At 39.3% G+C, this 27,373-nt stretch overlaps 1 protein-coding gene across 5 annotated transcripts in view; it reads right to left on the bottom strand.

The window, feature by feature from the left end:
• The window catches only part of SMURF1 (SMAD specific E3 ubiquitin protein ligase 1), a 102,455-nt gene that overhangs the window by 23,538 nt on the left and 51,544 nt on the right, over positions 1-27,373 (bottom strand). For 4 of the 5 annotated variants that reach the window (XM_037814828.1, XM_037814827.1, XM_037814831.1 and 1 more), the window contains exons 2-5: positions 3,520-3,558; positions 2,244-2,352; positions 1,011-1,144; positions 799-864 (exon numbers count right to left, since the gene is read on the bottom strand). In XM_037814828.1, coding sequence (XP_037670756.1) covers positions 799-864; positions 1,011-1,144; positions 2,244-2,352; positions 3,520-3,558 — 348 coding nt within the window. The remainder of the gene's footprint in view (positions 1-798; positions 865-1,010; positions 1,145-2,243; positions 2,353-3,519; positions 3,559-27,373) is intronic. The other variant, XM_037814829.1, reaches the window with a different exon arrangement.

The following is a 27,373-nucleotide window of genomic DNA, read 5'->3' as shown; positions in this document are numbered from 1 at the left end:
CTGGCACATCCCTCCTCAAACAACAACAACAACAACAAAAGAAGAAGAAGAAGAAATCACAAACAGAAAAACCTTAAGTGAGAACTTCTCCATTTATGCAAATATCAGAATGTGTGTGCACTGCACATTTATTCTGGGTCAAGTCTAGATAAGATAATACCTGAAAGATCTGGAATCATTAAGTGGCTATGGAGTGCTGCTGAGAGACTATGTTTTCTCTGATTCTTATAATGCATATGGTCAACGTTCGAGTTACCCCAAAATGCTCATAAAACTGGGTGGACAATAGGATGAGCTACTTCACAGACAACTCATTTCCGACGGAATGGCCTAGCCAACATTCTGTAACATTAGCACATCTTATTTTTCCCTTTGAAATAGTGCAATCTTCTGACTTCATAATTCATATTACATGGAATTCTTCTCATATCATCTTTGCTGTTATATTTATAATGGGCCTTCTAGAAGAAACTATTTCCCAACTCTGGCATCTGTGGCCACTAGTCTCATCACCTACGCCTGGATGATACAATGACAAATGAACTGTCCCTAATGTGATGCTTGAAATTGCATTTAAAATTATAACCCTGAATCTTTCTGTACCATAATCATTTTTACTCAACTTTAAATGACAGGATGAAGGCAATTAGGTAAAACAATAAAAACCCCACAAGATGAAGCTTTTTGTACTGAAGCAATGGCCCCCGTATGTGGTTTGTCCTTCGAAGGATGTCATCGGTGTCACTGCCTGTTAAGTTCTGTAAAAGCGTCTCTTTATACAGATGAGAAAGTTCTTACCCACTATTTGGCCACGAACTGCATCAGTATCTGAGGGATTTAGTTTGCATAGATCCAAACGCTGGTCTGCAAACAAACAATTCAAAACTTAACCCAGGGCAGTGTTAACTAGGGAGCAGGGCAGGAATTCTGTACTCAGCATTCAGGGGAAAAGGATGCCTCATAAGCCTTTTTCAGTTGCGTTAAGAGGCAGAAAAGCGTTTGGTTCTTACAGCCGGTGTCTTTGAATCTGCTGATGGCGTTGGAGAGCAGCCGCACACAGCCCAGGAAGCCCGCTCCCTGCTTCTTGTGAATTTTCTTGTGGTTCCACACGCTGATCGTTATCGAATCAGTTTTCCCCACGTATCTGAAAAGAAGATACACCCTCATTTTGAACTTTATTTCTGAATTATGATCTCTGATTCATATTTTATCTGATGGACTTGTTAGTACAGAGGAATCCTTTAACTACTTTAAATCCTCATTTAACAGGTGAGCAGTAAATACAGGTCTACTAACTTCAGGCAGCTGGAAAAAGGACTACGATCGGTTATGCAAGGAACAGACAGCCACATGAGAATAACAATCTTATAAGGAGACTTACTCTATTTTAGTAGTTCCTAGGACAGTGTTGTGATTCATAAATTCCCACCAATTAGGCTTAACATCCAATACTATTTTGCAACAAAGGACTGAATATATAAGCCCTAGATCCATCCAAAGTGCACGCAAGCATACTAAGATTCTAAACCCCCACTTATTTCAGTGCCAGTCAACCACAGAAGGAAGCTTATGGACAAGAATTAACAGTCATTTTCTAAGACACGATAGGTACCTCCGTGTAACAGAAACTGAATCTGATCTATTAAAACTCCCGCCCAAACATGGTACAATTTGTGTTGATAAATAAAACAATAACCACTCAGTAATCCTCTGATGAAAATTTCTTAGCAGGGACATGAAAAGATGGGTGCATCAAAAATAGGGGGTTTTCAATGAATGTAAGAAACTGTATGATGGTCTGTGGGTTTATATACACTCAAGCATACAAAACTATATTCTCTCTTACAAAAAAATATATGGTACAAATATAATCACATCAAAAGAAATATATAGTCACAATAATACATTTTCTTAGGTAAAAACTCTACTAGTGAGTTTAGGGTCTCACTGAAAAACATTAGCATAAGGGGACGTGAACCCTCGGGCCTTCTTTCCTGCTAAAATGGCCAGGAGATGGCCAAGTTCGAGGATCGCAGCCACAGGGGCAAAACGAAAAAAATCAATGAAAATGTCAAATGCAAAAGCTCCAAGCCCATGTATGAATTCTGAAATTAGCCGTATGTATTCACTTAACCATCTACTTCTGTTACTACTACTAAGTTATGAATGCTTTTTCTTCCCCCTAAATTCTCTTGAAAGCTAGCCCCCTGCTACCCGGCCACTGCCCAAACGGCTCGACTCACAGGTCATAGTGCTGGCTCCACTTGGGGTCCAACGTGTTCTTCACCGTGTCAGTTGAGTGGCACTGCCCGGACCCGTCGACAACAATCTTGGCAAAAGGGTCGGGAAGTCCTAGAGGAGAGGGACAGTCACCCCTGGGGGATACTACAGCTCTGCCGCTGGCAGCACAGAGCACAGTCTTTCATGCTAAAGAGCTTCGAGGGCGTCATTTGGGGAAGATCACACCTGTGTGATCTGTGCTCTAAATGAAGGTTACTTTCGATCAGCAAATAAGTGATTTCTATTTAGCTATCTAAAAAGGCAATCCAGTGTGACATCACCCCCACCCCAGATTTTTGAGGATATGAAAAGAAAATTATAAAAACAGGCTTAAATTCAAATTTCCTTTTCTGATGAGTACTAAGTAGGGCTAATTCGGTGGAGGAAAAGGCATCTGTAATTAATTGCACTTATACTTTCTAAAATATCATAATGATACCCAGAAATCTTGTTTACTGATCTTTATCTGTTTTATCAATGGAAGCAGGAATTTGCCAAACCTTAATCAGGGACGTTCCTATATAAATAGGCAAGTATGAATCAGACAGCTCTAGAGCAGAAAGGTGGCAAGCTGCAAGGTTTCTGAGACAGCCCTGGATCCGAGCCACGACTCGGGAGCTGTGTAACCGCTTGGATTGAGCCGCTGAGCCTGAGTTGCTTCATCTAGCAAACGTGAACGATACCACCTGGGAACTGGGCTGCGTTCCCGCAAGGATCAGGAAGCGGGATCAGGAAACCGGCAAGGATTCAGAGCCACAAGCACTTACTTCAAGTAGGTGAAACTGAAGTTCCAGGGTAATTCTTTCCTTTTGAAAAAGATTCTGTCTTTATATTTGCTCCCAAAGTTCATTACAGGGCATTTAAAATATGATTGAATTTATAAAATCTGGCTAACCATTTTACTCGAGCCCAGTTCTTCTCTAGGAAAATGAGCGGAGGACACGTGCTCTAGCAGCAGCAAGGAACACGCTGATGGGCGGAGAGGCAGGGACAGGGTGTGGGCTCAGAGGGAGTGAGCGAGTGAGTTTTTCTGGTATATGCAAGTTCCCTGCCTTTGAGCCAACAAGCCCCTAGGGTGTAGCCAACTGGGAAATGAAGGTCATCAGACCACGGATTTCTATTTAGATAAGGGCAGGGCTTTTAGGAGAATACACCCAGTATTTTTAAAAATGTTTAAAATTTCAGAAATACGTAAAGAATATTAATATTGTAAAAAAGCAAAAACAGAAGTTTACTTACTGAAGAAGTCTTTCTTTGCAAGGTTCTTGGCACATAATACTAAAAAAAAAAAGGTTAAAAAAAAAAACTAGGGTTAGCATTTAGGGACACAATTTCCACCATAACTACTCTGTATTTGCAATGGGAAAAAAAATTCTAAAAATGATCTTTGCCAATTTGTCTCTCAAATTTAGTACCACATTAAACAAAAAACCAACAAGTAACTAAAAAGTGTTTTCTCCTCAAATCGGGGATCCACTAAAACAAATTCAAAATGTTCTAGTTTAAAGTTAAATACATACAGATGGGTATATTTAATACATCATTAAATATATACAGATGGATGTATCAATGTACTCATATACTGTGTGGGCTCACACTGAAAACCAACCCAAATCAAGACCTGGAGCATTAACCTTTATCGCTACTGCCAACAACAAAGAAAAGAACTGTGCATTTCTGATATTTTGATAAATAACACAATTGTATACATATGGACTTTGCTATGTGGGAGCCCAGAAAGCAAGGAGTGGTAGAAAATACAGGGCCAGCCTCAGGGTGTGTTGATAAATAAACGACAAAATGCACGTTAGCAATTTAGCATGGTGTTGGCATACAGAAGGAACACAATAAATGCCTGTGTTCTTGTTACTGTTTTACTAATGAGGTAGTATCAACCACTGGTAAGAAATTTTCTCACCAGACTGCTACAGTGAGATGAAGGTACTGGGTACTGTATTGAGGGAGAAAACAGTTTCCCCTTTTGCACTGCTTCACAAATTTTGCCAATTTTTAAGAACATAATGTTTTATTATGAATTTATAACTATATTATTATTTACAAAAATGTGTCCACAAGATAGACTGTTCTGCCAGCTTTGCACATATGAGTATATTTTTAAATATAACACCTTCATTGAGCTATTATTCACTCACCATGCAATTCACTCACTTAAGTGCACCAGTCAGTGGTATTTAGCGTACTCAGAGCTGTGCAATCATCACCATAATCAATGTTGGAACATTCTCATCGCCCCCATACCCATTAGCAGTCACTCCCCATTTCTCCCCAACCCCACAGCACCACCCCCAGCCTGGGCAACCATTAATCTACTTTCTACTCTGCATTTACCTGTTCTGACATTTCATATAAATGGAATCATACAACATATGATCTTTGGGGACTGGCTTCTTTCACTTAGCTTAAGGTGTTTAATGTTTTTCCACATTTTAGCCTGAATCACTGTTTCATTCCTTTCTGTGGCTAAATAATAGTCCATCGTATGGACAGACAACATTTTTTGTTTATCCACTTCATCTGTTGATGGAATGGACAACTTCGGTTGCTTCTGCCTTTGGACATTCGTGTACAAGTTTTGTGTGGACCTATGTTTTCATTTCCCTTGGATATGCCTAGGGGTGAAATTACTGGGTCATAAGGTAACTCTATTTTCAATATTTTCAGGAACTGCCAGACTGTTTTCCAAAGTGGCTACACCATTCCTACCGGAAATGCACAAGAGTTCCAGTTTCTCCGCATCTTGCCAATCTTGTTATTGTCTGTCTTTATTTTATCCATCCGAGTGAGTGGCAAATTTCATTCTGGTTTTGGTTTGCATTTCCCTGATGACTAATGATGCTGAACATCTTTTTATGTGCATACTGGCCATTTGTATCTCTTCTTTGATGTAATGTCTTTTCAGACGTCTTGCCTATTTTTAATTGGGTTATTTGTCTTTTTATTATTGAGTTCCAAGAGTTCTTTATCTATTCTGAATTTAAGTACCTTACTAGACATATGATTTTCAAATATTTTCTCCTATTTTGAGTTGTCTTTTCATTTTCCTGAAGGTGTCCTTTGAAGCACGAAAGTCTACTTTACCTGTTCTTTGGTTGCTTGTGCTTTTGGTGTCCTAACTCAGAAAGCTTCGCCTAACCCAAGGTTGCGAAGATTTACTTCTTCTAAGAATTTTGTAGTATTAGCTCTTACCTTTAGGCCTGTGATCCACTGAGTTGATTTTTGTGTATGGTGTGTATGCAGGTGGATATACAATTATGCCAATTGTACCAGCACCATTTATTGAAGAGGCTCTTCTTTTCCCACTGAATTGTCTTGGCACCTTGGTCAAAGTCAATTGACCAAGTTGTGGACTCCCAATTCTAATCCACTGATCTATATGTCTATCCTTTGTTAATACCACACTGTCTTGATTACTTCAGCTTTGAAGTAAGTTTTGAAATTTGGAAGTGTGAGTCCTCCAACTTTATTCTTCTTTTTCGAGATTTGAGTATTCTGGGTCCACTGAATTTTCATTTGAATTTTAGAATCAGCTTGCCAATTTCTGCAGAAAGCCAGCTGGGATTTTGATAGGAATGTGCTAAATCTGTAGATCAATTTGGGAAGCATTGCCATCTTAATATTAAATCTTCCAATCCATAAACATGGGATCTCTTTCTATTTATTTATGTCTTTAATTTCTTCTAGTGTTGTTTTGTAGTTTTCAGAGTCTAAGTTTTGCACTTCTTTTGTTAAGTTTTTCCTTAAGTATTTTATTCTTTTTCATGTAACAGAATTGTTTTCATTTCATTTTCAGATCATTTGTTGCTAATATACAGAAATACAACTGATTTTTGTATATTCATCTTGTATCCTGCAAACTTGCTGAACTGGTTTTAGCTCTAATACTTATTTTGTAGATTCCTTCAGATTTTCAATATAAAAGACCATGCCATTTGCAAACAGAAATAGTTTTACCTCTTCCTTTCTAATCTGGATGCCTTTTATTTCTTTTCCTTGCCTAATTGCCCAGTATCAGTTTTGAACAGAATTGGCAGACATCCTTGCCTTGGGGGGGAAAGCATTCAGTCTTTCAACCATAAGTGTGATCTTAGCTGTGGGTTTTTCATAGATGCCTCTTATGAGTTTGAGCACAGTTGCTAGGTTGTGAGGGTTTTTTCAGGAATGGGTGTTGGATTTTGTCAAAAGCTTTTCCTTCATCTAGTATGTGTTTTTCTTTTCCTTTATATATTTATATGACATTACATTAACTGATTTTCAGATGTTAAGCCAACTCTGCATTCCTGGGATAAATTCCACTTGGTCCTAATGTGTAATGCTTTTTTATTTTTTAATATGTTAGATTCAGTTTGCTGGTATTTTGTTAAGGAATTTGTATCTGTATCTGTAAGGAATATTTGTCTGTGGTTTTCTTTTCTTGTGGTGACTTTGTCTGGTTCTGTTACCAGGGCGATACTGGCCTCATAGAATGAATTCGGAAGTATTCCCTCTTCCACTGCCCACCAACACCACCACCTGGAAGAGTCTGTGACGAACTGATAATAATTCTTTAAATGTTTGGTAGAATCCATCTATAATGCTCTCTGGGCCTGGGATTTCCTTTGTGGGAACTGTTTTTAATTATTAATTCAATCTCTCTACTTGGTATAGATCTAAGCTGTTTTAGTTTGTGCTCTAGAAATATGTCTCTTTCATCAAAGTTGTCATTTTGTTGGCAAACAATTGTTCATAGTATTCCTGATAATCCTTTTTATTTAAAGCTGGTGGTAAGGTTTCCTCTTCAGTGTAATCTTTATAATTCCTTTCCAATGAAAAATATATATATCTGCCTCAGTCTTTTTTGTAGACAGATCATAATTTATTACAGCTCCTGCTGGTATTTTATTTCTTTCTTCTCTAATTACAAAAGCAATATATAATTATAAAAATGAAAACATAGAAATATGCAAGTAGAAAACAGATGCCCCTAAAACCTCACCATTACCCTTTTTTCAGCATTTTCCAGGCTACTTGCAAATGCTTATTTTTCCCATTGAACTTTAGATCATTCAGGGCAAGTTTAAAAAAATGACTTAGAAGTAAATTTGCGAATTTCCTTCTTTACTACATTGAATATTCCCTTCTTAAATGTAGCAGTTTCCATTTATTAAGTTCTTTTATGCCTTTAAGTGAAGTTTGAAAGTATTTCATAAAGATTTTCCACATTGCTAATTGGGTTTACTCCTCAGTATTTTGGTTTGTATTACTATTGTGAAAGAGATCTTTCCTTTCATTACATTTTCTGATTGATACTTGGATACAGGAAAATGATTGATTTTCTAACATTAATTTAAAATCAACTACCTCTAAACTCTCCACAATGAGCCTGTGATGTTTTATTTGTTTCCTTCAACTTCCTTTTTCTTTCCCAAAGCTTGGACTGTCTCAAGGGCTCTTCAGCCCAAACTCTTCATCCGAAACTGAAGTTGTGACCTCCCTCCCCTGCCTAAAACCTTTGTCCTCTCCCAGGAGTCAGCACTCCAGAGAACATCGCCAACCCCCACCAACCGCACAAGCCAGAAACCTAAGTGCCACCCTTTTACCTCTCTCTCTCACATTTGTTGACTTCTCAGTCTCCATCTTCGTCTAAGCTCCCAACATCTCTCTCCTCTCACCAACACAAAGTGATCTTTTCAAAACTCAAATCTTGTGGGTCTCTTTCCTTCTTGAAATTCTGCAGTGCCGTCCCACTGCAGCTCCAGGCCTTTCACACTCTGACCCGTCCCAGATATCATCCAATGATTCTGGTGGGTAAGTCTGAATTCTGAAGCTGGCGCTGAATTGCTTCTGTCTGGAATAATTCTAGTCATTTATCTTGAAAAAGATTAATCTTTGTTCATATTTACAAGGCTACTAGCAATGTTTTAATTTAAGGCTCATTCCAGTGGAATTTGGTTACATCATAAAATGGAGGAGGTCTCAGTAGCGTTAGCACAGAGAAAATTCTGCCTCAGTTTTGTGCAAAGATCATTCAGGGTCATGCTGAATCTCCTTTAGTTAACAGCTTATGACTTCCCTCCCTCACTAAAAGAATTTTGTGAGCCCAAGATAGAATGTCCTTTGTCCACTCTGGGAGATACGATGATAAAAGGTGATTTATTGCACAGCATAAAATCATGCTCTATCTAGATCTACCACTCATTTTTAAACAAGCAAGCGTTATATGCCAATAATGAATGAGGTTCGGAGATACAACAATGAACAAAAGAGACATTGTCCTCCCCTTCATGGAGGGCACAGTCTGTGTATGTCAACATAAGAAAGTATCATATGTGTTACTCTTACAGAAAAATAGGCTATTTTTCAGTGTAGACCATTGTATAGTTGCTTCAACTCCAACTCATGTCCTCAACCTTGGACAAATCATGTCTTTTACATCCCATAATTCCTCATCACTTGCCTAGTTTCCTAGTGCTGGGCTTATGGAAAGAGCAAATTACCTAATGTTCAGTACCTGAAAACACGTGGACAGAGAGGGCTCTGCTAACAGGCGGAACATTCAATTTACAAGACGAGTTTCTCTCTCAGGTCCTTGACAAAAGCACAGGGTCACAAAAATACTGTTTTCATGGTTTCACCCACTCCCAGAATGAGCTACAACACAGATTTAGTACTTTAGAATATCAACTTAAGAAATTTCCTAATTTGTATTAATACTTCCACTATTTTTCTATTCTCCAAGGCTAAAAAACTTATTTTTTTATTCCTCCCTTTTACTCTTAAATTTAAATGTGCCCCAGCCCTCTAACATCTTTCTTCTCAATGTCTCTGGAATTTGTCCTTCCCCCACTTTGGTGCACCCCCCACCCCCCCATTCTCAGCTTTGCTGCTCACAGCTTAACCCATGAGCCCCCACTCCAGACTGCCATAGCTGCCGGATCAATCTCTGAAATGTCACTTTCGTGTTCCTAGGCCCCCAAAACCACCACGGTGATGGATGACTGGGTGAGTAGATGGATGGAAACACACGGATCATTATATAGAATGATTTGGCAAATGCAGCAAAATGTTGAAAGCTGGTGGATTTTGGTAAGTGGGAGGGGTGTGGTGTTCTCTCTGTGGGTTTTGTTATTATTTTGGCAATTGTCCTGTATGTTCGGAAGTATTTCAAATTAAAAAAAAGAGGATGATAACAGCTGCATAAGAAGAAACCTACAATGGCTCCATTTTATGTTTCACTGCAAATCCAGATTTCTCCCTGAGTTTTAAGGATTTCTGTTCCCCTAGTATCACTTTTATTTCCTACCACTCTCAAAGCATAGTTCAGTTCATTATCCTTCATACACACCCCACCATTCCTACCTCTAGGTGTTATTCTTGCTACTCAACCCACTGGACAGCCCCTCTCTTCCCCATGCTCCATCTCCCAGGCCCAGGCAGGGCCCACTTGCTCAGCGACACCTCCCCTTTCAGGAATGTGCCCCCCAAATGTCACTCTGTGGCAACACTCTTCACCAGGGCCAAATCAGAAGAGTGAGGATGATGCAGTAAGGATTTCACAAAACTATTTAATTTTAACTGCTGTCCCTTGTTCTGGTTAGATCTTTCCTATTTTTCGTATGTGTTAAAATATTCTTTTTATGAGGTGGCCAAGAATGGTGATAGTTTTAACTATCTTGGCAAAATAAAACGTTGGCCCCCACATTTAAATAAATGTTTTCACTGATCTGGGAATCACTATTCTAGCCATCTGCAATCTTGTGACGAAAAAGAAACAAAAACAAAGAACCCTGTGGTTTAGAACTCAGTGCCTTTTCATACAGGTGGCTCTGTCACCCCAGCTCGGTGAAGCTCCTCTGGGACAGGAACCCCGGCGTCCACCCCTTTACAGATGGGCGTCCTTTGGCACTGGCCACATAACAGGCTCACACTAGAGGCTTTTGTGATGAATAAGAAACAAAAAAAAATAAGCCAAAGAGAACAACTGTGACAAAAACAGAAAATTAAGATATCATTTCAATAATTTAAAACATCTAAGTAAAATTTTCATTTATTCAAAAATGTAATTTGTCAGCTGGGATAGCTGCCAACACATAGTATGCACTTAATTTTAATGTATGTTAGCTTCATTTCACTCTTAAATCTAACACTCACTTTTTTATCTACCTGGGAGGGTCGAGGGGGTGGGGAGGGTCCTTTAAGCTACAAAAAGGGGAAAAACGGAATCCCTGCTAAAGGCAACAAGCAAGGTTTTCTATTCAGTGTGTTTCACTACCGTGCCACTTTCTAGGCCACTCTACCAGAGTCAATAATCTCTCAATTCTGAAACAAGCTTAGGAAATTCTCAAATTTGCACTAAGAGAAAAAAAATACACATTTCAGTTACATCAACAAATTCAGCACGCGGACATTCTCGAGCCCATACCACAGAACTGAAGTCTAACCCCCGACTCCCTTCCAATCTTTGCTTATTGAAATAAACAACCTCTCTAGTCCTTCTCAATAAGTTTACACATACACACATTCCCACTATTCAGACACCATTAGATGATAAAACTATTTCTTCTTGTAGGAAAGATTGTCCAAGTTAGCAAAACAAAGTTTAGCAACCATCAGTCGTCCCTATTGGTTTTGGGGGTGACAGTGAATCTCTGGTAAACTGACAATCCTGCTTTGCACACATGAGTTGTGGAAGTTACTGCTGTACCTTCATCTTCTGTAAGTTTAAATTAAACAATGACTGGCAAAATCAGGTGAAATATTTGGAATCATTCAGTTGACTGAAATCATTTGCCGTGTGCCAGAGTTCAGCCTGTCCCCAGGCACTGAAGGCGGCGGCCTGGCCACAGGGCAGAGCCCAGCCCGGGACAGGGGGTGAGGGGCCGCCCCCTGCCTGGCCTCTGGGCCCAGCAGCAAACACTAATACCATTTGTGGGGCCCTTTCTCATCTGAAAAGCTCTTTGACATACACTATTCTCTACTTTCAGCAACATGGGGCAGGTGACATACAAGGGCAGGGGCTCGTATTGACATGTGCGGGTGAAAGCATTAAAAGCCCGAAAGAGTCCGAAAGAGTCCGAAAGAGTCCGCAGCCACCTCCACTTCCCCTCATCCCACAGTACATCGGCGCCGCGTCTTCACAGCTCTTACCACAGTCTGAAACAAATCCTTTATTTGTATACTGCTAAATGTCTGCCTCCCCCCCTGGAGAATGTAATGCTCCCCGAAATGAGGTCTGTGTCTTTCTTGTCCGCCTTTGTAGCCTCAGTGCTTGGCACAATGCCTCGCACACAGAGAATACCCTTTTTTTTTTAAGCTAATTACCCACGAGAATGTAAGTGCCAAGAAGGCAGAGACCATCTTCTGAATCATTACGCTTCCAGCACCAGCATGGTGTCCGGCACGACTCAACAAATGCCTGCTGAAATGAATGGACAATTGCTTGAATGAATGAATGAATGAATGAGATGGTTTTGCAAGCGCCTCCACTGTGATGTGCTCGCCTCCCATCCCACAGCCCGCAAGGAGCCCAGCGCCTGGCAGCTCTACCCACCACTCCTGGCGGAGGCTCCTTCTTCAGAATGTATTCACGCTATTTCTTAAGGTAACATTAGTGACATTTCATTGGCTGTATGGAAATAAAATGTTCCCTGCAGTTTCAAACCACAGGTAACACTGCAAGGGGGGAGAAATAAAGTATATGTCAAACAAAAAAGACGTCTAAAGTCCAGAGGGCATTTGGAACTTTTTACTTGAACAAAGCCCTCAAAGATGAACAAAGTCATTTTAACATCTTGAGGGATGATTTCCAAAGATTTATCGGGCCATTACATTCCAAGAAAATCTATAACTCAGTACAAACTCAATATTTTTATTTGAATTTTCCTAATATCCTGAATCTGCAGCATCGAACCTGTACTCTCTGAAGGAGGATGACCTCTTTCTGGGTGAAGAAAGAAGACGGGCCTCACAGGAAGCAATTTCCAAAGTCACTGTTCCCTTGTTTGATTTCTTCCCAAGTGTCACAGCCTAGACACCTTGGCCTCCGGAAGAAAAGAAAAGCATCTCCTTTAAAGTCCCTCGCTACAGAACCATTCCTGTCTACAGATGGTAGTTTCTGCCTTCAAGAAACCAAGTGGAAGTTTTTCAATCATGTCCCATTACCAGGGCCTCAAGAATCAGGGTACTTGGGGGGTGGGATGTTTTAGGTGTTCTTTTTCACTTTTATTTTTATTCTTGTTTTTATTATCATTTTTTGGAGTAATGAAAATGTTCAAAAATTGATTGTGGTGATGAACGCACAACTGAAGATGATACTGTGAACAACTGAATGTACACTGTGGATGACTGTATGGTATGTGAATGTATCTCAATAAAATTGCAGGGGGAAAAAAAAGAATCAGGGTGCCACCACTTACTTCTATCTCTGAATGTGGTTCAAAGGGGCAATTTTAGTTTGTATTTATGTTGCTGAATTAAAAGTTTAAAAAATCACAGGACTGTGCAACACAAAGAGTGAGCTCTAATTTACACCATGGACTGTAATAAATAGTGTAATTATAACAATATTGCTTCATCAGTTGAAACAAAAGTACCACACTAATGCAAACTGTTAATAACAGGGAAAACGGGAGCAGGGGTTATGCAGGAACTCTTTATTTTCTGCATGATTTTTCTGTAAACCTAAGCCTCTCTCATTTAAAAACGTGTCGGAGTAATTTTATGACATACAGATATTTTCTTACCTTTGAACATAAGAAAACCCAGATTTTTATTAGACTAACTTTTGTGTCTAAGTACTTAAAGTCCTAATCCAAAAGTAATCAGTTCCTAGACAGTTAATTACTTAGTTTATTCCTTTCAAAGGTCCCTCATTCAGATGCCAGCAGTGATGGCCACATTTATGAATGCCAACGCTCCAGCCGCCAGTGCCCAGGGTGGCATCTTCTGAGAAGCTCATGGTGGTTTTACAACCAGGAACTAATGAGCAGTTGGCAGCTTGCGCTTCTGCAACCACCCTGGAAAGCAGATTGTCTCCCAGGCAACCATCTGACTGATTCAGCTGCCAGAAACACTGGCTGAAACCTATCGATGGAACCACACTGGACTGCCTGGAAACTGTCTTTGTTTTGTGAAACTTGAAAAAATACAACCTAATTCACTTAAATATCACTAATAATAGCAGCTAAAACTTACTGAATGCTCGCAGTGTAACCCGGCCCTCCCTGTGTCTGACAGGCGCCACCACCTTCACTGTTGGCCAGTGTTCACCCAGTTCCATGTTGGCTGTGGTGACGGTTATCATAATTCATTTATTAATGAGAAAACAGAGGCAAAAAAGAGTAGGAAATGTGACCAGCCAAAGCCACAGGTAGTCAAAGCTGTTGTTTCTGAGTAGCGACTCCATTTATCCGGGTGACAAACATTTACTGCTCTAAGCTCCGAGGACGCCTCCAGGAACAGGACACGTGGAGCCCACCCCGGGGTTCCTTCCAGGCTAAAGGGTTTGATTCTGAACAGTAGTAAACCAAGATCATCTTTTCACAACATCTTAAAATTGACTTAGCATGCCTGGATTATCATCCTTAGGTTCTACAGTATAAACTAAACTAAACCTTGTCAGGAATGAAAGAAACTGAACCCCCAGAAAAGCCTATCAAAAAAATAAAAAAATTAAAAAAAGTCTATCATTAGATGAACTGGATTTGATCATCACCCAAGAAGGAAACCAAATTAACTGCACTAAAAGGAGCTAATCCAGGGTTGATGGGGAGGAGATTACCACTGAAATCCAAACACATCCCTACCTACAGGAGTTCTGAAGACTATAAATATGGATCTGCGGCTTTTTGATGAAGTCATTTGAAGCAAGGTGATGAGTGCTAGGGTCATGGGAAAATTGAGAGATTTCAGGGGAAGAAGGTAAGACAGCTAGAATTGTACAGACAGACCTCAAACAAAGAGGCAAGGATATAAAAGTAATCTTTAATGAGCAATCACAACGAGACGCACGGCCAGCCCATTTTCACTCTTTTGGTTACTATGCTGCCAGAGGAAGGATTCTTAATTTGATGTATGGAAAGGTCAACAGAAATCCAAAGGTAATCAAAAGTTTAGCAAGGTAATACATGTCAAAATCCCACACATGCTTACGAAAAACCCATAAAATACACAATCTTCTAAAACAAAGACCTTTATAATTTATTTCCTATTTTTCATTTTATAGCACCAAGTTCAATAGCACTGATGTACTTAATGGTATTATCTTTTATAATTATTTTATAAAAATTATTATAATTATTTTGCTAGTCATTAGTCAACATCACTGTATTAAGTCAGGGTAAAATCTGACCTGGCAAAGTCTGTGATGCAGATAAGAACCAATTTACCTCTTGTATGAAAACCATGAAAATACGCTACTTTATCAAGACAACTGAATTGGCAAGAATGAAGCAATTTGTCATGACATTAAAATCTTCAAACCAGTGTGGCCAACAATGATTCATGATATTATTTAAAATTAAAAAGGAAATCAATGATGACCCAGCAATTCTACTCCTAGGTATACACTCAATGAGAGTTCACACATCCATACGTTCACTGTGTAGTAAAATGGCCCTGGCACAGTTCATAAAAGTCAGAGGCAGAACTAGCAAGAGGCCTGTCAATATAATGAAGGTGTGGGGTTCATAAATTCGGACACTACACAGTAATGAGAATAACAAACTATATAACCACACACAAAAATGAACCTCGCAAATGTGATACTAAATGAAAGACACAAACAGTACATATTGTTCGATGCTATTTATACAAAGGACAAAAACTGGCTGAACTGAGCTTTGCTGTCGAAGTCAGGCGAGTGTACATCCTTTAAGAGGGCGAGGTAATGACGGAAAGGGACCAGGAGGTGGGCGTCAGGGCACTGGCCATATGCTCTTTCCTGATCTGGGTCCAGGTTACCAAGTGTGTTCAGTTGGTGAGAATTCTGTGAGTATACACTTATACACACTCACATTTTTCTATAAGTATATTTTACTTCATTAAAAAGTATGTAAATCAACCATATAAACATAAAGATCTATGGAACAGGATAGAAAGTTCAAATTTAGAGCCACAGGTGTAAAATCAATTGATTTTCAAAAGTGCCTATTCAATTAGGAAAAAAAAGATCGTCTTTTCCAGAAATGGTGCTAGAACAAATGTATATCCATATGGGGGGGGGTGGATATATACCTTACATCATTCATAAAAAAACTGACTTGAAGTGGATCATAGATCCAAATGTGAATGCTAAAACTATAAAACTTCTAGAAGAAAATCCTCATGACTCTGGGGTAGGCAAAGGTTTTTAAGACATAAATAGCATAATCATAAGAGAAAATAATAAGCCAGACCTCATCAAATCTAAAACTCCTATTCTTTCAAAGATATCATTAAGAAAATAAATGGCAAGACAGATATATGGAGAGGGAGATAGAAAGTATTCACAATATATGTATCTGACAAAAGATTTGTATCCAGAATGTATAAAGGAACATTTACAACTCAATAATCAGAAGGCAAACCACCCACTAAAAAATGGGCAAAAAAAAAAAAAAAGCACACGAAAACATGCGCATGTTCATCATCATCACCAGTGAGCTGCCAATGAAAGCACCAAGGCACCACTCCCCACCCACTAGAGTGACTGAAATTAAAAAGACGGACAATATCAAGTGTTGATGAAGATGTGGAGGAACTACCACTCTCAGACACTGCTGATGGCGGTATAAAATGGTACAGCCACGGTCAAGTGTTTAGTAAGCACCTCCCCTATGATCTAGTAATGCTACTCCTAGGTTTTTACCCAAAGAAAAGAAAACATGTTCACAAAAAGACTTGTCCATGAAAGTTCACTGCAGCTTTACTCATAGCCAAAAACTATAACCCAAATGTCAACCCATCAGTAGGTGACTGGATAAGTAAACTGTGGTACACTCCCACAATGAATACAGCACAGTAATTAAAAAGAGTAAGCTATTGACACATGCTTGTTGCATGGACAGATCTCAGAAACAGGATGGGCAAAAGAAGTGAAGACACTCAAGTACACATTGTGTGATTGCATACATATAAAACTTTAGACTAACACTAATCAGTAGTACGGAAAGTAAATCAGTGGTTGACTGGTTCCAGAGGTGGGGCAGAAAGACTGATTGCAAAAGGTCACAAGGACTCAGCAGGTAAAGTTACTGCCCTCCCCACTACGTGGGACGTGACTCCCAGGGGTGTAAATCTCCCTGGCAACATGGGACATGACTTGCGGGGATGGGCTTGGCCCCAGCATCATGGGATTGAGAAAGCCGTCCCAGACCAAAAAGGGGAAGAAAAAGGAAATGTGTCAGTGGCTGAGAGATCTCAAATAAAGTCTAGAGATCATTCTGGAGGTTATTCTTATGCATTATACAGATATCCCTTTTTAGTTTTTAGTGTATTGGAATAGCTAGAAGGAAATTCCTGAAATTGTTGAACTGCAAACCAGCTGCCTTTATTCTTGAAGCCGATAGTATAACTATATAGCTTACACAGTGTGACTGTGAAAACTTTGTGGCTCCCACTCCCCTTATACAGTGTATGGACAGATGAATAGAAAAATTAGAACAAAAAGTAAATGAATAATAGGGAGAGATAGGGGGTATGGGATGTTTTGGGTGTTCTTTTTTAACTTGTATTCTTATTCTTTTTTGTGTGTGGTAATGACAATGTTCAAAAATTGATTGTGCTGATGAATGCACAGCTATATAATGGTACTGTGTACAACTGATAGAATGCTGTGGATGACTGTATGGTATGTGAATATATCTCACTAAAATTGAATTTTTTTTTAAAAAAAAGGAAGTCTACTAAGTCCTACCTCTAACTAGAGAGTGGAAAAAAAAATCTCGTTAAGTATACAATTTTTAAAATAACATCTTTATGATGATATAATTCATAAACCATAAAATTCAATTATTTAAAATGTACAATTCAATGGTTTTTAGCATATTCAGAGCTGTGCAACCATCACTGCTATCTAACTTCAGAACATTTTCATCATCCCCAAAGAAGCTCCACACCCATTAGCAGCCACTCCCTATTCCCTCACCTCCAACTCCTAGCAACCATTAATCTACTTTCTGTCCTTATGGATTTGTCTATTTCACATTTCATATGAATGGAATCATACAACATGTGGCCTTCTGTGACTAGCTCCTTCACTTAGCCTAATGTTTTCAGGGTTCATCCATGTAGCACTTACCCGTATGCCATTCCACCCTATTGCCAAATAATACTCCACTGTATAAATACATCACATTTGGTTTATCCATCAGAAGATGGACCTGTAAATTCCTCCCCTAAAGTATATACTCAAGAGAGTTGAAAACATATGTCCACACAAAAACATGTACATACATGTTCATAGCAGCATTATTCACAATAACTGAAAAGTGGAAATAAACCAAACATCAGTCAATTGAGGAATGATAAACAAAATGTGGTCTATTCATACAATGGACTATTATTCAGCCAAAAAAAGGAATGGAGAACTGATACATGATACAATATGGATGAACCTTGAAAACATTATTCTAAGTGAAAGAAGATGGTCCCAAAGGACCACATATTGTATGATTCCATTTATATGAAATATCTAGACTAGGTAAATCCATAGAGAAAGAGAAGAGATTCCTTTTTGCCTATGGTGAGAGAAAGGGGAGGATGAAGTGTAACAGCTAAGGGGTGTGCAGTTTCTTACTGGGGTGATGAAAATGTTCTACAATGGACTGTGATAATGGTGCACAACTCTCTGAATATACTAAAAACCACTGAACTGTGCACTTTAAATGAGTGAATTGTATCTCAATAAAAGAGTTACCCCAAAAAAAGGACGCTACTGAGTTGATGATACATAGCATTTTGTACTACATTTCATTTACCTCAATAAGAGAAGTTCCATTTCCCCAGGTCAACTGAAAAAAGACACAGGTAAGAGTGTCACCATTGTTATTCAACATTGTGCTGGAAGTTCTAGCTAGAACGATTAGGCAAGAAAAAGAAATAAAAGGTGTTCAAATTGGAAAGGAAGAAAAAAAACCTTCACTGTTTGCAGATGACATGATCTTATATGTAGAAAACCCCAAAAAGTCTCCAGCAAAGCTACTAGAGCTAATAAAGGAGTACAGCAAAGGGTCAGACTACAAGATCAACATACAAAAATCAGTAGTGTTTCTATACACTAGTAGTGAGCAATCTGAGGAGAAAATCAAGAAAAAAAATTCCATTTTACAATAGCAACCAAAAGAATCAAATATTTAGGAATAAATTTAACCAAGGACATAAAAGACCTATACATAGAAAACTACAAAATATTGCTAAAAGAAATCAAGGAAGACCTAAATAAATGGAAAGACATACCATGGTCATGAACTGGAAGACTAAATATGGTTAAGATGGCAATTCTACCCAAATTGATTTACAGATTCAATGCAATACTGATTAAAATCCCAACAACTTACTTTGCAGAAATAGAAAACCCAATAATCAAATTTGTTTGGAAGAGCAGGGTCCCCTGAATTGCTAAAAATACCTTGAGAAAGAAAAATGAAGTAGGAGGTCTCACACTACCTGACTTTAAAACATCTTACAAAGATACAGTGGTCAAAACAGCTTGGTACTGGCATAAAGACAGATATACTGACCAACTGAATCGAATTGAGTGTTCAGAAATAGACCCTCTCATCTACAGACAATTGAATTTCGGTAAGACGGCCAAGTCCACTAAACTGGGACCGAGAAGCCTCTTCAACAAACAGTGCTTAGAGAACTGGATATCCATATCCAAAGGAATGAAAGAGGACCTCTATCTCACACCTTATACAAAAATTAACTCAAAATGGATTCAAGACCTAAACATTAGAGGTAAGACCATAAAACATTTAGAAGAAATGTAGGGAAACATCATAAGAGATCTTGTGCTAGAGGGTGGTTTCCTAGACCTTACACCCAAAGTGCAAGCAATGAAAGAAGCAATAGATAAATGGGAGACAATATTTGGAAACCACATATCAGATAAGTGTTTAATATCCACAATATATAAAGGCATCCTACAACTCAGCAATGAAAAACAAACAACCAATTTAAAAATGGGCAAAAGACATGGATAGACACTTTTCCAAAGAGAAAATACAAATGGCTCAAAGGCATACCAAAAAAAAATGCTCAACTTCACTAGCTATTAGGGAAATGCAACTCAAAACCACAGTGAGATATCATCTTATACCTACTTGAATGGCCATTATCAAAAACAAAAAACAAAAACAAAACAGAAAAACAAGTGCTGGAGAGGATGTGGAGAAATAGGTACACTTATTCACTGTTGGTGGGAATGCAGAATGGTGCAGTCACTCTGGAAGGCAGTTTGGGGGTTCCTGAGGAAGCTAAGTGTAGAACTGTCATATGATCCAGCAATCCCACTACTAGGTATATACTTGGAAGAACTGAAAGCAGGGACCCAAATAAGACATTTGCACACTGGTGTTTATGATGGCATTATTCACAATTGATTGCCAATGGATGAAGGTGGCCTAAGGATACATTGAGGAGTGCAAGGGCAAACTGTGCTACATACATACGATGGAATACTGAGCAGCTGCACAAAGGAATGAAGTCATGAGGCATGCAACTAGGTGAATGAACCTTGAGGACATTATGTTGAGTGAAATACGCCAGAAATGAAAGGACAAAGATTGTATGGCCTCACTATTATAAACTAACTATAATGAGCAAACTGAGAATTGAATCTGAGAGCACAGGTTTTCAGGGAATAGAAAGCAGGCAGACCTTGGACAATTGATGATTAAGGAGTACACAATGTTCATAAGGCTCACTGTAAAGGTTCCTAGATTGTAAGCTCTTTCAGCAGTCACATTTATTCCTGAGTTTTAAATGTTATTTCAAAATTCTGAGATGCTGTGCTCTTTGTATATAACCTGGGACTTAAGGTATCTGTGTGACACCTGAGAATCAGAGTTCTACAGCTCTGAAAGTCAGCCTTACTCCATACAGCAACTGTTAAAAGAAGCTGAAAAAGAGATCATACTTCAATTAGAGATATGAATAAAGCAGATTCGGTTAGGACTAAGATAAATCAGAATACAGGGTAAAGAATGATGTCTGTATTTTAAAACTTCAACTTCAGTGTTACATCAAAGGAAGAGATCTTTATTTTATCCAAAATTTAAATTTTCTGTAGCACACTATCTAATTTAACCTGTCTGGTCAGTTTATTTAAACAAACATAATTACATGAAACCTAGAATAGGGAATGAGATCTTGCTATTCTGTACAGGTTAATATAAGACCCTGATACATTCTAGAGTATTTGGGGCAGAAAATTTAAAAAGTATTTGCAAAGTTCCCTTGAGGAATGGGGAAAAAAATGTGGAACTATTAAACTTTCCCACCTGGGGAATTCCTGATGTTTTCTCAAACATTAGGGACTCCCAATTTAATAAGCCAAGTCCTTGATCTTGAGGCTTGCCCTTATGAAACTTATTTCTGCAATGGGAAAGCTAAACCTACTTACAATTGTGCCTAACAGTCACCCCCAGAGAACCTCTTTTCTTGCTCAGATGTGGCCTCTCTCCCTAAGCCAACTCTGCAAATAAACTCACTATCCTCCCCCTGCGTGGGACATGACTCCCAGGGATGAGCCAGGCCCTGGCACTGTGGGATTGAGAATGCCTTCTTGACCAAAAGGGGGAAAAGAAATGAAATAAATTAAAGTTCCAGTGGCCAAGAGATTTCAAATAGAGTTGAGAGGTCATTCTGGAGGTTACTCTTATGCAAGCTTCAGCCAGGTATTACAAATTGTCACAGAATGCCAAGCCCCAACCAACGGTATTTCTGAAAACCCTGAAGAATACCCTGGGCTCTCTCTAAGACTCTATAAAGGTTTACTTATTAAGTTCATTTTTTTCAGAAGCTTAAGGCCTCCAGATTATTCCTATGCCAGATACACCCTGAAACCCAGAGGTACCAGTCTCTCCAAGAACATCAAACAGTTTGGTTCCTCTACCCCATAAGGTTGACACCCCTTTCCAGAACAAAGAAGCTAAAATGGTCATTGCCCAGATATTTCTGAAGATTGAGAGAATGATCAAATGAGAGGGAGGAGTTGTAACTGAGAAATTAAGATTTAACAAATAATTATGACTACTGACTCATTACATAAATATTGCCTTTTAGTTTCTAGTGTATCAGAATAGCCAGAAGGAAACACCTAAAATTATTGAACTGCAATCCAGTAGCCTTGATCTTTGATAATGACTGTATAACTATATAGCTTCTATCATGTGACTGCGTGATTGTAAAAATCTTGTGACTGACACTCCCTTTATCCAGTGTATGGGTAGATGAGTAATAATATAAAGACATGCATAAAAAAAAAAAAAAAGGCACAGGTAAGACATCAGCGATTTACTTGGAAACATTCACTCCTGTTAAATCAGTTTAGGGTAATGATTGCCAGAGGAAAAAAAACTCTGCTGTTCGCTTTTGTAAATTGTTAAACAGAATGTTGATAAAGTACTTTTTGGATTGACAAATAAATAACATGTTCAATAAACAAATCAAATAAAGTTTTCTGCAAAGAAGAAGACTTCAACTGCAATTCCTGCTTCTTATCTTGATGCAAATCCAAAGTATTCTTAAAACATTATCAAAATCTGTCTTGATAACTTTTCAAAGGTCTCTACTGCCTACATGATCAAGTTCAAACTATTTTTCTTGGAGGTCAAAGCACAAAATACAACTTCTCTTGATCCACTTTTCCAGCTTTATCACCCCAACATGGTTTACTTCACAGACCACAACATAGCCATTTTCACCTCTGGGCTTGTCTCCGTGTTGCATGTTGTTCCTTTTCAAAGACATCTGACAACATTTCTTGAGATAGAATGCACAGTAGGCACTCAATCAATGTTTTCTGAAGAGCTCCACCTCTTACCTTCTGCTAGACTGTGCTAATTACTTCACTTCTATTACCACCTGTAATCCTTCCATAAATCCTGTGATGAAACTGAGTCCAAAAGAGGTTACTTGCCGAAGGCTACACACACTGAACCACTGTCCAGGAGTGAAATCCTATTCATTCTTTGGGTTATGGCTCAAATCCTATTTCTTCCCTGATCTCTAAAGTCAACAGTGATCTCTCCTTTCTCTAACTCTCTGTATGTACTTTCTGCCTTTGACACATAAACCTATACTACCTTGCTTTATAATTTTCATACTTTCGTCTCACAAAATTGGGCCTCAGGTGAACTCACTGCCCTCCCCGCTATGTGGGACCTGACTCCCAGGGGTGTAAATCCTCCTGGCAATGCAGGACATGACACCTGGGGATGAGCCTAGCTAGGCACGGCATTGTGGGATCGAGAAAGTCTCCTTGACCACAAGGGAAGAGAAATGAAACAACATAAGTCTCAGTGGCTGAGAGATCTCAAATGGAGTTGAGAGGTCACTCTGGAGGGCATTCTTATGTGCAAAAAGATATTCATCTTTAGTTTTTAGTGTATTGGAATAGCTAGAAGGAAGTACCTGAAATGGTCGAACTGCAACCCAGTAGCCTTGATTCTTGCAGACGACTGCATAACTATCTAGCTTACACGGTGTGACTATGTGATTGTGAAAACCTCATGGCTCACCATCCCTTTATCCAGTGTATGGAGAGATGAGTAGAAAAATGGGGACAAAAATGAAATGAAAAATAGGATAGGAATGGGGAGATGGGATGTTTTAGGTGTTCTTTTTTACTTTTATTTCTATTTTTTTTTTTGGAGTAATGAAAATGTTCAAAAATTGATTGTGGTAGTGAATGTACAACTATATGATGGTACTGTAAACAACTAACTGTACACTGTGGATGACTGTAGGGTATGTGACTATATCTCAATAAAACTGAATTTTAAAAAAAAAGATGGACAAATCCAAAAGTTGGCAGAGGTGGAGAAATTGAACCCCTCATACCTTGCTGGTAGGAATGTAAAATGGTGCAGCCACTTTGAAGTCATTTTGGCAGTTCCTCAAAATGTTACCTTATGATCCAGTATATACTCCACTCAGGTATATACCCAAAAGAATTTAAAACATATGTCTGCACAAAATCTTGTACACAAATGTTCACAAAAGCATGATTCGTAGTAGCCAAAAAGTGGAAACAAACCCAAATGTCCATACTGCTGAATGGATGACCAATGTGGTTTAAACGGGTAAACAAAACGTGGTATAGCCATACAACAGATCAATATTCAGCAAAGCTGACACATGCTACAACATGGCTAAACCTTGAAAACATTATGCTAAATGAAAGAAGTCAAGCACAAGAAACCACATGTTGTAGGATTCCATTGACATGAAATGTCTAGAACAAGGCAAGTGGATTAGTGGTTGTCCGGGGTTGGGGCAGGGGATGAGTGAGTGGCTCCTAACATATGTGGGGTTTCATTTTTGGGGTGAAGAAAATATTCTAGAATTAGGTAGTGGTGATGACTGCACAGCTCTGTGAATATACTAAAAACATTGAATTGTACACTTTAAAAGGGCAAATTTTAGCATTTGATCATTTTATCTCAAAAATATTTTTAAGTGCAATAGTGATTTGAAGACTAAATGTAAGTGGTCTTTTTTTGTTTCTAGTCAGACAAACCCTTCAGTCTTAGCTGTATCTTATCAGGGAGTTACATGCCAGTGTTTAAAATGCCACACTGTGTGGAACATTATCTGTCAACCAAAACCTTTAAAGGAATAAAAAGACAATAGACACTTCCTACAAAAGGAAGATAGGATGGAGTGTCTGCTCCATGAGAGCTTTCATTTTAGTTACAATCTACGCTGGCAAAATGCAGCCTAAACGTGATGCCAAGTGAATCACTTTTGCTAATCACACTCACTTACTCATCAAGTCCATCAATTCATCTTTTGTAATATCTTTTAAATCTCTCCTTTTCAGTCCCACTGCCATTGCTTAATTCCAAGTAACCCCTGTCTCATGCCTGGGTTATTACAGTAGGCTCTGTCATCCATCTCTTTTGTCTAATTCATTTTAATCATGAAACAATTATTTGTTGGATAAATGAATAAAGCACTTGTCATTGTGTAAGCCCTCTACACATCAGCCCCTGAGGTCAGCATCACTTACAGAATAAAATAGAAATTCTTTTTTAAAGAGAGAGATACTATAAACTCCGGGCATCTAGCACTTAAAATCTTCCATGATCCTGTCTCAACTTTCCAGTCTTATCACCCGCCAGCCCCTTTAAAGCCCCTCCACCCCGCACTCCTTGTCTCCCAACCTCCCTCCCCACCCCACCCCTTCTTTAAATGTACTCATTTGCTCCTCGGCCACCTCTTCACCCACTCGGATCCATGCTCCAGGCCCAGGCCGGCTCTCCTTTCTGCGGTCATTTGTCACCTATCCTTTGCTGCCCTGTAAAGTTGCTCACACTTTTTATCAGTTATTGATATTACCCTCCAAACAGATTTTAAACTTACTGAGAGTAGGATCCATGATAGGGACAAATCTAAGACTAACATTCTGCCTAATAAATACTGATATAATGGAATCCAATTCCAGAATGAACTGTACAGATTGCAAGAATCCAGAGAAGAAGTATTATCGTGGGGATGATTAGAAAGTTTTTGGTTATCTTGTCTTTGCAGAAAACAATCTGGGCATCAAAGGGCAGCAGGTTTTAGGTACAGGAAGAGGAGTGGAGAGGTGACTGTCAGCAATCAGAGGGGTCAGGGAGGCAGGCACATCCTGCGTAGCAGTGGAGACATGTCCCAGGATGAGTGTGCCAGCTGCCTGTGTGTCACAGGGTGGATCTAGGCACAGACACAAACGGAATGTTTAAAATACAACTGATCGCTTGTGTTGTCTTCAAAAGCCTTTCAAATTTTTACACAATTCATCAAAATAATGTTGGATTTTGCTCTGGTCATGGAAGTCCAAGTTTTGGTCTGTTATTTACCTGTAATAGGATCTTAGGTTCCCTTTTCTGCAACCCACCAGGATGGATCTGTTTGTCACTCTACTATTTTCTGTTCACAAATACTTCCAAATGGAAACAGTGTGCGTGTGGTAAGGAGAGGCTCATTCTTTTTATTAATAACAGTATAATAAATGCTTAAAGGAAGGGTAGCCTTCACATGAGCGTATTTAAAAGAAAAGGACTTAAGTCTCAAGGAAGAAAAAAACATGAATTTATGAGTACTGGCAATTATAGAAAAGCACTTTATCATGGACACAAATCAGTTAAAGTTAGTTTGAAAAGGGCTGGCGGGAAGCAGGTGGCTAATTGTCACCGCTTCTCACGAGTACCGTTGTTCTCCAACAGGAACTGTGCGCAGACATGCGACTCCTCTCGGCCTCTGGAACAGGCGGAGGGCGAGAGGTCAGCGTGTAAGCTAACGTGCTTTGACAAGGGGGCATTAATGCAAAGTGCTTTAAAAACGGATCCTCCACTAACTGATCACCACCAGCAATCATCAAACAAGGTGCTGTGGAAACTTCTTGCCTCTTCCTCCCATGAAAATCCACGCCCCAACCATCAACTTCCCTAAAATCCACGCCCCGACTGTCAGCCTCCCTACTGCCCACCACAGGGACTGTGTGCACGTGTGTGTACGCATTACAGTTTACAGAAGACAATAAACTAGCAAGCTCTGCCTTAGGCTCCTGAAATATTAAATGCCCCCAAAGTTATTGTCAAATGCTCAATTTGTAATAGAAAAAGAAAAACAAATATATAAGCAAGCTGTTTAGAGTTCCTGATATTTAATTTCAATTTTCCTTTCCTAACACCAACAGAAAAAGGTTCAATAAACTTAGTACTTTGATATTAGAATCTTCTCCTTGAAGCAAAATCCAAAGGCAATTGGAAATTTTTTACTTACCATTGCTTTGACTGCCCTACCCATGAGGTTATAATGCAAACTTTAAAATGATGCACAGGCAAAATTCTACTACAGTTTATCCCTACAAAGACGTTATGCAGATCTTAAAGTAACAGCTGTGTTCTAGATCAGGGGTTGGCACCCCATGGCCTGTGGGGCCAAGTTTTATCAACAAGCCTACTGCCTGTTTTTGTAAATAAAGTTTTATTGGAACACAGCCACTCTCAACTGTTGACGTATTGTCTATGGCTGGTTTCGCACTATGACGGCAGAGTTGAGTAGTTGCGACAGAGACCGTAAGGTTTGCAAGGTGTAAAATATTTACCATCTGGGCCTTTCAGAAAATGTCTGTTGACCCCTGCTGCAGTTGTATAGTAGCACTGACTGGACAGATAAAACCTCAGAGGATAAACTTCTTAAGGCCTCATAAAATAAGAAGAACATATTGCCAAATGCAACCCTGGCTTTTGATTACTTGTTTATCTACAAGGATTCTAAACACACAGTCTGGTGACGTGCGTGCAAAGCTTACCCACCCAAACTTGAACCGATGTAGAAAGAACCTTTCCACGTGAACGGCGCAAAGCACTCCTCTCACCCTGCCGGGCCACAGGCGAGTGAAAACTCACGGCAGAGTGACAAGTTGAAAGGGGCAGACGATTCCTATGTGTCCCTGCGAGTTTGGGCTCTCACAGCATTCGGCTCAGCCTGGGCTCAGACAGATCTCTCTGCAGCTGTTGGGGGGTGAGGGGACAGTGCCTTGGGGAGGCCTTTATCTACCAAAGGATCAGACTTAGGGCCACGGGAGAGCTACGGCACGTCCCAATCCACTGCACTCACCAACACTAATGTCACCAGTAAGAGACGCCCTTCTCTAAAAGCACCCCAGGAAAGAACCATGTCAGGAATAAGACTTCGATGAAAGCACACTCTCAATAAGACTTCGATGCAAGTCATTTGGATACCTGAGAAACAAAGAGTTTTCACTAAATGCTAACTTCCCTAAAGAGGTGAGAACTTACAAAGGTCAGAAATATAGAGAGGAAACTGACTCTAAGTACTACCTTTGCAAGTCCAGTTTTGGACAGGCAGGGAGATGTCAGGCAGGAACATCTGATGCCAA

This window comes from Choloepus didactylus, chromosome 21 (genome assembly GCF_015220235.1).
Source record: "Choloepus didactylus isolate mChoDid1 chromosome 21, mChoDid1.pri, whole genome shotgun sequence".
NCBI classification, from domain to species: domain Eukaryota; kingdom Metazoa; phylum Chordata; class Mammalia; order Pilosa; family Megalonychidae; genus Choloepus; species Choloepus didactylus.
This window is presented reverse-complemented; position numbering and strand designations above follow the sequence as displayed.